The 12,500-nt window shown below is 44.8% G+C and overlaps 1 protein-coding gene across 2 annotated transcripts in view; it reads left to right on the top strand.

Moving 5' to 3' along the window:
* Window positions 1-12,500, top strand: part of LOC105893637 (PDZ domain-containing protein 4) — a 44,502-nt gene that overhangs the window by 9,220 nt on the left and 22,782 nt on the right. The window contains exon 2 of one of the 2 annotated variants that reach the window (XM_031566976.1): window positions 11,931-11,984. The exons of the other annotated variant lie outside the window; for it this stretch is intronic. Coding sequence (XP_031422836.1) covers window positions 11,931-11,984 — 54 coding nt within the window. The remainder of the gene's footprint in view (window positions 1-11,930; window positions 11,985-12,500) is intronic. 2 annotated transcript variants of the gene reach the window in all.

Here is a 12,500-nt window from a genome sequence, read left to right as displayed (position 1 = left end):
CATTACCATGCATCTCACACCCTCCCCCTGTAATGTGAAGCCCTGCTCTGTGCAGTGGGGGTTGGTCGATCTCTGGCCACAACTACACAGAGGGGAGCGACATGCAGAACACACGGAGAGACAGGAAGAAAATTGAAATAAAAGAAATGCATAATACATCTATTAGGGATTTCAATTCACTGATACTCATACGTATGTGATCCATCAAGAATACATCAACGAGGAAAGGAGATGATGAGGAGAGATCACATCTTACACAAAAATTGGTGTTATATGCAGAGAGAGACAGAGAGAGAGAGAGAGAGAGAGAGAGAGAGAGAGAGAGATAGAGAGAGAAATGAAGAGAAACTGAAATATATTCTGTTAGATGTAAAACAAACAGTACTAGCAGTAGCATAATATGTATCAGCATGCCACAAAAGAAAACTTAGTGAGGCCACCCCACTGTCGGTTCTAAAAAAAGGGGGAAAGGAAAGAGAAAAATAAATAAAAACTAAAGTGGTATATAATAGTCCATGTTTTGTATTATTTCTCTTATCCATCTCTGTCATTCATGTTCATTTATTCATTTTTTTATCCCTTTATCTATTGAGTATCAATTACTTTTCATACAAATGTATATTTTGTAGTTTGATTTGGCAATATTGTACACTGCACAGTCGTGCCAATAAGGCACATTAAGTTGAGATTAAATTTAAGAGAAAGATACATCGTCAGAGAGAGAAAGACAGATGATGAGAAAGAGAAAGATACAGAGAGACGGAGAGATGGTGCGAAAGAGATAGACACAGCGAGAGAGAAAGACAGAGAGATGGTGAGAAAGAGATAGACACAGAGAGAGAGAGAAACAGGGATATGGTGAGAAAGAGGTACACAGAGAGAGAGAAAGACAGGGATATGGTGAGAAAGAGATAGACACAGAGAGAGAGAAACAGGGATATGGTGAGAAAGAGGTACACAGAGAGAGAGAAAGACAGGGATATGGTGAGAAAGAGGTACACAGAGAGAGAGAAAGACAGGGATATGGTGAGAAAGAGATAGACACAGAGAAAGAAAGGCAGGGAGACGGTGAAAAGGAGAGAGAGAGCAAGCGAAACACACAGAGATCGCTGGGAGGGGAGTCTGAGAGAGGTGTATTGTAATGCAAGTCACACATTAGGTTCTTTGACTCTGGATGCCCTTAAATATATAGTGCTGCTGCTGCTGCTGCAGGCTTGAGGTGGTGTGGTGAAGTGCGGTGCTGAGATGCTTGAAGAGGATGTGTTGTTACGCCAGAGCGCTGTAATGGGCCATGGAGTGGGCGGTGTGGAGGGTAGCGGGGCGCCGTGGTGCAAAGCGAGCACTGGCACTTGTGGGGAAGGCTGTTATCAAGCTCTCCTTAAGAGGCGGATTACACACACAGGAGAGGAGTGATGCTGAGAGGACCTGGAGGCTAGATTATACACACCCCGCTCTTTTTCCACCTCAGACTCCAGCCTCCAGCGCCTCTCCTTGCTCTCTCTCTGTTCTACCTCTCCTTCTCTCTCTCTCTCTCTGTTCTCTCTCTCTGTTCTACCTCTCCTTCTCTCTCTCCCTCTGTCCTACCTCTCCTTTCTCTCTCTCTCTCTCTCTGTTCTCTCTTTCCCTCTCTCTCTCTGTCCTACCTCTCCTTTCTCTCTCTCTCTCTCTCTGTTCTCTCTTTCTCTCTCCCTAACCTCCCAACTCATTTTTTATTATCTCCTTTCTTTCCTCCTTTCTCTCTGTCACGAGTTGTTCTTGAGTATGCTCTCTCATTCTCCCCTTTGTCCTTCAAACACTCCCATGTACTTTTCTGTCTTGATCTCTGATCTCTCTCTCTCTCTCTCTCTCTTTCTCCCTCATTAAGTCTCTCCATTTCTCTCTCTCTCTATCCCTCATTAAGTCTCTCCATTTCTCTCTCTCTCCTCTCTTTCTGTCTCACTGTCACTAGTTGTTCTAGACATGGCTGCCTTCTCATTCTCGTCTTGTCCTTCAAACCCTCCTCTCTCCCACTTTAAGCTCTCCTTCTCACTATCTGTCTCTCTCTCTCCTGCTTAGTCTCTTGTTTCTCTCTCTCTCTCCTCTTCCTTTTCACTCTCTCCTCTCTCACTCGCTCTCCCCCTCCTTTTCTCTATCTCTCTCTCTTTCGCCATCTCTCCTCCTTTTTCTCTCTCACTAATTTTCCTACACTTGGCTGCCTCCTCATTCTCCCCTTGTCATTCAGACAGTCCCCTCTTCTCCTCTAATTTGTAAGCTCTTCCTTTAAACTGACTACCTCTCCTGCTCTCCAGGCTCTCGTTTGCATGTCTCTCTCTCTCTCTCCCCCACTGTCCCTCCTACTTTGTGTCTCTGTCTCTCCTTTCGTTATTGTCCCCCTGTGCTGTGTATTTTGGGTTCCCCTGCCTTGCTACCATCCCCTCTTTCCCTTCCCCCAGCAGTCTCCATCAACCTTCCTCCCTCTCTCCCTCTCTCCCTCTCTCTCTGTCTCTCCCCCTCTCTCTCTGTCTCTCTCCCTCTCTCTCTCTCCCCCTCTCTCTCTCTGTCTCTCTCCCTCTATCTCTCTGTCTCTCCCCCTCTCTCTCTGTCTCTCTCCCTCTCTCTCTGTCTCTCCCCCTCTCTCTCTCTGTCTCTCTCCCTCTCTCTCTGTCTCTCCCCATCTCTCTCTGTCTGTCTCACCCTCTTTGAACTCTCTGCTTTGCTTTCATCTCTCCCCCTGCACCCCCCCCCCCACTCACCCACCCATGTGCCACCCCCATCTCGCACCCCCTACGGAGCCATTCCGAATATTTTCCACACAACAGGCATATTCCAGCGAGGCTAAATCAATTTACTTCACTTCTCATCCACATCTCTCTCCCTCTGCATGTATACTCTCTCTCTCTCTCTCTATCTCTCTCTCTCTCTCTCTCTCTCTCTCTATCTATCTATCTAGCAGACTCTTCACACACACCTTCCTTATATGCACGCACATCTTGGCACACATACACCTTGAAAAACACACATATACAGGCAGACAGACAGACACACACACACACACCGACACACACACACCTCCCTTACCCTCTGAATGAGTGTAATCTCTCCTGCTCTGGGTGATTATACCCAGCTCAGGAGGCTGCTAGGGTCAGAGGTTACTGCTGTGTAACCTTGGCGATGGCAGAATGAGGCCCTTGTGGTGTTCTCTGTTCCAGGGTGTACCCAGATGAATTAGTGTCGCCGTGGGCAACAGCCTGTTGACCTGGGATGGAGATGCCACTCTATTTAATTCATTACCGTTCACAGATAATTAGAGGTGTTCCCTCCCCCACCCTCGTCTCCCTCCTTCCCTTTGCAATCTTTCTCTCTCCTCTACATTTCTCCCTCCCTCTCTTTCTCTCTCTCTCTCCTACCTGTTTTCGACCCCTCCACCTATCTCTCATTCCTCTCTTCCTGCGATGTTTGTTTACAGTGCCCTGCTGTGTAGATGGTGCTAAATGACTTAATGGCTTAATGGCTTCAGAAAAGGCAGCAATGCCCCAGATACCCTCCTTTTGTCCCCCTTCCCATCACTCCTTTTCCGTGGAGACAGCGGGAAAGACAGGTAAACAGGGTTTTGAACGTGTGTTTAAAGTCATGCTCTCCCCTCAATCTCTTAAACTGTCAGGGGAGAGAGGAGTGGAGTGGAAGAGAGAGAGAGAAAGAGAGACAGAGAGATAGAGATGGAGAAAATGAGACAAAGAGAGAAAGAGATTAAGTTAGGAATAGACGGTCCGGTGCCGTAAGGAAAGACTAGTAAAGTGCTGTAGAGAGGAGTGGAGTGGGAAAGAAAGAGAGACAGAGATTGAGAAAATGAGAGAAAGGGAGAAAGAGAAAGAAAGGAGAGAGAGAGAGAGAGAGAGAGATTGAGAAAATGAGAGAAAGAGACAGAGAGTTAGTTAGGAAAAGGCGGTCTGGTGCGGTAAGGAAAGACCAGAGGCTGGTGTTCTGTGGCCCTGGAGGGACCAGAGGCTGGTGTTTTATGTGTTTAATCTCGGGACTCACCCTGCGGCTTTGATGATTTAGTTGTTATTTGTCTGTGTGGACAGAGGACAGAATCCTCTGAGTCAGACGATGAGTCAGATGCCCCCTTGCCACTGGTGTTCACCGTACATTAAGAGCTTGTCATTCATGTGGGATGTCACACAAGGACATAGGTGCGGATGACAGTGTCCTCTTAGTGAGGGACTTGGTACTTCAGTAGAAAATGTTTCAGTAAACGCTACTGAATTGATGTTGGTGTTAGACTACAGCCAAGGTTAAAACGTGGTCCCAAGAGATGGAGGCAGCCGGAATCAATATCACTGGATTCAATATTGCTGCAGAGAGACCAGGTCTAATTCATGAAGAGAATGCTACTTTTGCTAACATTTTGAGAATTGCATTTCTTGAAGGAAACACCAGTTTCCAAATACCAAAGATTCAAACAAATAGTAAAAGATTTGAAAGTTAAAAAGATATTTAATGCATGCATAAAGAGAGAGAGGGGGGGGGACAAGTAAGGACGTGTGATGGTAATTGAGAGGAGGAAGGTGATAAAGACAGAGAGAGACTAATAAATAAATACATTTACAAAGATAGATAGATAGAGAGGGAGGGAAAGAGAGGGAGTGTTTCTTCTCTTTTCCTCTCCAGTGAACTGTCCATCCTCCACAGCTGTGCCCAATATGCTACATTTGATCAGCAGCATTTTTACAAGGTTGTTATCATGACCTTAGTCCTTTCCTTATGCTCATTCATCATTTGTAAGATGGAGTTATCCTCTCAATACATTTTTGTGCAATACACTTGCAGTTGGCAATTGCTCAAGACCTACAAATTCATGCAGTTATGAATTGTATTTTGTCATAGTTCAGTTTAAAACCACTATAAGAAACAGATGTGGCGGAATTATTGATGATGATATTCACATTCAAATGATATTCACAGTCAGTATATCATGAAGTAAATGAACATAAGTGGTCCATAGACTGTTAGTGTTGTGGAAATATCAGACAGAAAATCTATATTGCTCAAAGAAAAACAACGGAACCCATCTGACTATTATCAAGGTTGAGGAAAACAAGAACTGAACACAGAGAACTTGGAAAACAATGATATGAAATTATCATGCAATTTCCCACTGACTACAGGATACTTGCAGAACGGGGGAATTTTTTATTTTGAGATTCCGAGCACTGGCACGCTGGGTGGGACACGTACACAGCCTAAAAGAGTGTGTCTGTCTCTCGCCTTCAGGGAGGGACTGAAGCAATAAAACTGCTGTGCCAGCACATGGAGAGAGAGAGGGGGGAGAAGGAGAGAGAGAGAGGGGGGGAGAGAAAGAAGGGGGGAGAGGGGGGGAGGGAGAGAGGGAGAGAGAGAAAGAGGGGGGATGAGAGAGAGGGGGAGGTAAAGAGAGAGAGAGATAGAGAGGCATGGAGGGATAAGCAGCGAAAGAGGGGAGAGAAGGAAGGAAGAGAGGAGGAACAAATGGGGCAGAGAGGAAAAGAATGGGGAGGAATGGGGGAATGCAGGAGGTGAGGAGGTGAGAGTTTTTTTGCTTGGCTGCACTGAAGAACATCGATTTGAAATGCAATCATGGGAGGGGGGATGGAGGAAACGGAGAGGGACTAGAGGGAAGGAGATGGAGGTAAAACCTTGTGTGTGTGTGTGTGTGTGTGTGTGTGAGAGCGTGCAAGTGTGTGTGTGTGCATGCATATGTGTGTGTGCGTGTGAATGTGTGTGTGTGTGTGTGTGTGTGTGTGTGTGTGTGTGTGTGTGTGTGTGTGTGTGTGTGTGTGCGTGTTTCAGTATAAAGATGTTGTGAAGTGTTGAAAAGACTTCTACAAATTCCCCAGACACACCCAAGGTCAGTGTCTGATGTGTGTACACATGGAGTGGCTGTCTGTGGTGAAAGCCCTTCATGGCTGTGATAGGCCCCAGACAAATGTATAAGGACACACAAACACACACACACACACACACACACACACACACACACACACACACACACACACACACACACACACACACATTCACACGCACACACACATGTTACATTCACCCTCACTGTCTAGCCATTTGAACTGCACAAATACAGCCGCCGTAACAAAGCCTTTTCAATATAGACTGTCTAGGTAGGAAACACCTCAGACATAGGTCTGTTCAGACTGTTGTAGTATTTACCACATCTGTGGCTGTGGCTTTGTAACAGAAAAATACCACGTCCACAGTGCTGGCTACTCCACTGAGCATAATTGCACTGGTCATAATAATTCTCTGTAGGCTAATGACATATAATTTGGATAACTAGAGGAGCAGTTGCTGTGGCAACAGTGAAATAACCCATTTTTAACGAGGAGTAGTTGATGGAGCTCATCTTCTCGTCCTGTCTGGTTACACTTACAACAAAGTCAAGCCTTTAAGCTGATGCAACACACAGTAGCTTTTAATACCAAGCAAGTTTATCATCCGATTGTTCTGCTGAACGGTAGACTACACTGTTAGAGTGCTGTGGATTCAAATACACACATGAGCGTCTCGTCTGAATTTATGTTGTGTGTTTGTCTGTATTTGCCTTTGTGTATACAAAGCTGATGCAAGACATCTTTGCATTTCCAAGCCACAAGTATTATCACAATACTCTGCTGAGCAGTAGAGTGCATTACTAGAGTGCTACGGATTCAAGTCCAAATAGGACTATCTAGTCTGGAGTTATTGTGTGGGGCTGTATTTGTCTGAGTCTGTGCACAGGTGGGCGGAGAAAAGCACGGCAATTAGTGTACAGCTCTGCCAATGTTTGTGTGTTTGCGCCACTCAGGGTGGGGATGTGTGTGTTTGTCTGAGCGGAATAAGAAGGAGGGAGGGAGGAAATGAAAGAGCGGGAGAGAGAGAGTGGGAGGCAGGAGAGAAAAAAGAGACAGAGAGAAAGAGATTTGAGAGATGAGAGTGAGAGAGATACATTTTGAGAGAAAAAAAATCATTTGAGAATTTGAGAACATGTCAGCCTGTTGCCATCTGTGCTTTTCTAATATAATAGAAATCAAATAGAAATGAACAGGAAACACACACTGGGAGTCCCCGCAGCTTTTAATGCGCCGAGTTCAAGCTAAGTTCCTCCGAAGAAAACGTTTTTTTTTCTTTCTTTTTTTTACGGATAATGATTTCTCTCTCTGTAATGGAGGATTTACCCTCAGCGGGAGGTCCCCACCGTGGAGGCCAGTGACTGGGGTTCGGCTCTCCCCACATGCCCACGCAGTTTGACCCTTGAACCTGGCGTGAAATCCCTGCCGGTTCAATAACATTTCTCAGGCGGATTAACACCCCCCAATCCCTAATTATCTCTTCCTCCCGTCTGTGCTGTCTGGTGTGTATGTGCGCGCATGTGTGTGTGTGTGTGTGTGTGTGTGTGTGTGTGTGTGCATGCTCTATGTGTGTGAATGTTTGTGTGTGTGTGTGTGTGTGTGTGTGTGTGTGTGTGTGTGTGTGTGTGTGTGTGTGGGCGCGCACATTGAACAGACATGGGAAGTGGCATTGTGGAGTGTGTGATCCATGATTAAAGAGGACAGAGATAGAACTCAAGTCAAGTCAAGTCAAAGGTATTTATAAAGCACATTTAAAAACAACTCACGTTGACCAAAGTGCTGTACAAATAAATCACGATAAAATATCAAATCAAAACAGAAACAAAACAGTGAGATCACAATAAAATCAAATAGAAAAACAGAAGCAAAACACTCAACTAAGCATCTATATTCACAGACAGCAAATATACAAATTATCAACTTGGATCAGGAGGAATCCAAATGCTAAAGAATAAAAGTGGGTTTTGAGCCTGGACTTGAAGGAGTCCATAGATGGGGCTGATATTATAGAGAGGGGGATGCTGTTCCACAGTCTAGGGGCTGCAACAGCAAAAGCGCGGTCACCCCTGGATTTAAGCTTAGATTGGGGGAATGCCAGGAGCCCTAAGTTAGACGACCTGAGGGGCCTGGCGGTGGAATAAGGGGTTAAGAGGTCTGTGATATAGGAAGGGGCCTGCCCATTCAAGATTTCAAAAACAAACAGGAGCACCTTAAAATCAACTCTGAACCGCACTGCAAGCCAGTGGAGAGAGGCCAGGATAGGGCTAATATGGTCTCTTTTCCGGGTACCGGTCAGGAGCCTTGCAGCAGCGTTTTGGACTAGTTGTAGGCGGGACAGGGACGAGTGGCTAATTCCAGTAAACAAGGAATTGCAATAGTCTAGCCGGGAGGATATGAAGGCGTGGAAGACCTTTTCAAGATCTTTGGGTGACAGAAAATACTTGATTTTGGCAATGGTGCGAAGTTGGTGGAAGCTGGCTTTAACTACTGCATTGACCTGTTTGTCCAATTTAAAGGCCGAATCGAATATCACACCAAGGTTTTTGACTTGGGGCTTGACCAGAGTAGACAGATTGCCTAGGCTGCTGGTGGTCAGTTTTTTGGAGTCAGGGGGCCGAATAATATAACTTCAGTCTTATTTTCATTTCATTGTAGGACATTTTGTGCCATCTAACACTTGATGTTCTCAAGGCAGTCCAAGAGACTGTTTAGATTTCGCCGGTCGTTAGGTTTCAGGGGGAGATAAAGCTGTGTCATCTGTATAGCAATGGAAGGAGATGTTGTGCTTTTGAATAATTTGACCAAGGGGGGAGCATGTTAATAGAAAACAGGATGGGACCTAGGATGGAACCCTGTGGGACCCCGCAGGAAAGACTAGCAGAAGAGGAGGAAACATTTCCTAAATTCACAGCAAAACTTATATTGCTGAGGTAGGATGAGAACCAGCTCAAGGCAATACCACTCAAGGCAATAGCACTAACACCAACTAACATTGGAGACGGTCAATTAAAATGTTGTGATCCACTGTGTCAAAAGATGAACTGAAGTCAAGAAGAATCAGAACAGCACAGTCACCAGAGTCAACAGAGAGGAGCAGGTAATTGGATACTTTTAACAAGGCAGACTCTGTGCTATGATGAGCCCTAAAACCTGACTGAAATCTTTCTAATGTTATTTTAGTGTAAGTGGGGCAGCAATTGGCAGAGAATGACCTTTTCAAGAACCTTTGATAGGAACGGGAGCTTAGAGATTGGTCGGTAGTTACTCGGGAGGGAGGGGTCTAAGTTGGGTTTTTTCAGGAGGGGCTGGACCACTGCGTGCTTGAAGCAGGTTGGAACGGTACCAGTGGCCAGAGAGCTGTTGATTATAGAGAGAATGCTTGGACCGGCTACGTCAAAGACATCTTTCAGGAAAGCAGTGGGGATTATGTCAAGGGGGCAGGTTGCAGATGTCATGGAAGAAACAATCTCTATGAGGGAGGGTAGTGTGATGGGTTGGAAACCGACCAAGTCAGATGAACAGACTAATGAGACATCTAGGTCACGTGTGGAGGGGAAAATGTTCATTCTGATGTCTTCAACTTTGCTAATAAAAGATTAAAAAATTCTTCGCATTTAGTTGGGGACATATCTAAGGTGGGACTGGGGGCGGGACGAAAAACAGAGTTAATAAACCTAAATAAAATCTTAGGATTATGACAATTGTTCAAGAAAGTATTTTGTTCTTGCAGCTTTAACTGCGTCCTGGTAGTTCAGACGGGTGTCTCTCAGGATTTCAAATTAAATTGGGAGCTTATCATGTTTCTACTTTCGTTCTGCTTTTCTGCACACCCTCCTCAAGGCTCTGGTGGCGTCATTGAGCCAAGGTAAACCTTTAGGTTTGGGCCTTTGTCCATTTAAGGGGGGCAATAGAGTCTAAAATAGATGAACAGGTGGTGTAGAATAGGGAAGTTAGTTCTTCAGTGCTGGGGTGGGGAGGGGAAGCCTCAATAGTGCATGTATTTGGGGCAGCTATGAGGGACTGGGAGAACTTATCGGTAGTCGAAGAGTTAAGGTAGCGAGAGCAGCGTACAGGGAGAGGATAATTAGTTGGTAATAAAGACAGTAATGAGTCAAATAGAATAGCACTATGATCCGACAGACAGGCAACAATTACTTCCATGTTGCAGATTGCAAAACCACACGATAAGACTAGGTCGAGTGTATGGCCTAGCTTGTGTGTAGGGCCAGTGGTAAACTGAGTCATATTAAAAGATTCAATTAGATGCATAAATTCACTCACAAGTGGCTTAGAGGGTCAGCAAACATACATTTTAAAGTCCCCAAGGATTAAGATGCGATCAAAGTTGGGCATGGTATTGGAAAAAAATTCCGCAAATTCTAGAATTAAGTCTCTATTTATCTTTGGCGGACGATACACAAGGGCAATTAAAAGGGGGTTGACTCTGCCTACTTTAATTAATTGGATCTCAAAACAAGAGATTTGGTCCGAGTTTAGTAGGCGGCAATTAAACTGGTGCGATGTGAGTGAGAGTTCATGTAGTGTGTGAGATTATGCACGAGAGGAGCACAGATGTTTTTACCAAGGGAGAAACGAAACAGTGACAATGCTCACACATACGCACACTCACACAATAACACACATACTACAATCACTAACTATACCCTAGTGTGATAAATCTAAAAACACTCCTGTCTTACAGTCACACTGTTACAGTGCACTTCATAGAACAATTTGACAAAACTGGTGACAATAAACGGAATAAATAAATACACAAAGAGAGTGATAGGTTTCAGAAATCGTCTGACATATACAAAATTTCGTTTTTATAAGCAGTTGTAAGCAAACTGTCAAAATGTGATTGGACCAGTTCAATGTAGAGAAGGCTTAGAATAGATGACATAAGCAGTTCCAATGCCCCAGGTTAAATATCAACAGGGTTACACTGGATTGAGGTCATCCATTGTGTGCCAGCTGTCAACGCCAAATGACTCACCTCAGGAATCAATATGCACACAGAGCTCCCTCAGGCCTCCGCACCCCTGGGGTGGGGTCCCCCTGGAGGGCAAGTGGATTACGCAACACTGGGGAAGCCTGGCATCTGACCTGGATGGAACCCCACAGAGACTGGCTGTGTGTTTGTGCCTATGACAATACCCTGGAGATGTTTTGAATTTAGCACACTCAAATCAATTACTGTAATGCATTTTCTGTTTTTGCATTTGTTAGTGCTTGCTCAAGGGGCTTCAGGTTCTGGGCTCTGTAAAGCGCCTGGAAACAATTACAATTGTTATTGGCGTTATGTAGATACAATTTAATTTAATTGAATCCTACATTGTATTTGTATAGGTACACCAACATGGATGTGTATTTAGTTAACCTATGAAAATAAAGCAGTGCACATTCACAATGATAAAGCTTCCCCAAATGTTCATACACAATGTACTTAGCAAAAACACCCCAGTGCATTACTGGTAATGGGATGCAGCACAAATCCATTAAAATATTAAGACACAATCTGAAGACACATCGCCAGCACTAAGAGCCTCTGCTTGAGTCAGCACTAAGAGCCTCTGTTTGAGTCAGCACTAAGAGCCTCTGTTTGAGTCTGCGTTGAGAGCCTCTGTTTGAGTCTGCGTTGAGAGCCTCTGTTTGAGTCAGCACTAAGAGCCTCTGTTTGAGTCTGCGTTGAGAGCCTCTGTTTGAGTCTGCGTTGAGAGCCTCTGTTTGAGTCTGCGCTGGCATCATATGGACGAGCTGTTTCATCAGAAACACTTTGTTTTTCCGGAGGTGGTCTACCCTGTCAAAGAGAACTTCTGCTACATCCTGTTAGGAACCTTGTCAGTTTCTTCATTCTCAGTCTCTCTCCTGTAATTGGCCAAATCTTCAGACCAGCTCTTTCCCTGCCTGTATGCTGATTAATCTAATGCACTTTTAATAAGCTGGATCCTTTTCTCCAAGTTCTGTTTCACTTACCTGTGTCTCTTTCTCCATATCTTTCTTCCTTCCTCCTTCCCTTACTCTCTCTCTCTCTCTCTCTCTCTATCTCTCTCTTTCTTTCATTCTTCACAGAGAGGGCACATCAATAACATACTGCGCTCTTTTGATGGTGACGGTCGACTGAAGGTCTCAATAAAAACGTTCTCTTCCACATTGTGTAGACTGTACTGTATTCGTTTTTATGTGTTGTCCACTGACTCCATTGATGTTTCATGCTCTGTAATTCTCTTACACTCATTGTTTGACTGTATGCACAAAGGAATCATCAAATCCATCAAAAGCCACCTCGTAACTCCATTGGAAAACACATATAAACTGTAATTTCACCTGCCGAAGGCTTCCTAGTTATCAGCTGATTGGAACATCTGGCCCAGATCTGGCCCTCATCTGGCACGGGTCTGACCACATCAGGGCCAGCTGGCAGCTGGGTTAATTCTTCATCTTGTCTTGAGTCTCTGTGGTTCTTGTAGTCTCCCATGAAATCTGTCCTGATCCTTTCTCTCCCAAGCCTTTGTACACCCTGCTTTACACATGTTCTCTTTGTCAGCCTGTTTCTCTAGAGTCTAGACCCTCATCAAGATGTGCTTTGTGGATGTTTGTTCTTTGGTGTTAAATTCTTCCCTGTTTCTGTTTTGTCGGTCT

This window comes from Clupea harengus, chromosome 4 (assembly GCF_900700415.2).
Source record: "Clupea harengus chromosome 4, Ch_v2.0.2, whole genome shotgun sequence".
Taxonomy (NCBI): Eukaryota; Metazoa; Chordata; class Actinopteri; order Clupeiformes; family Clupeidae; genus Clupea; species Clupea harengus.
Note: the sequence above shows the minus strand (reverse complement) of the source record. Positions and strands in the feature narration are given on the sequence as shown.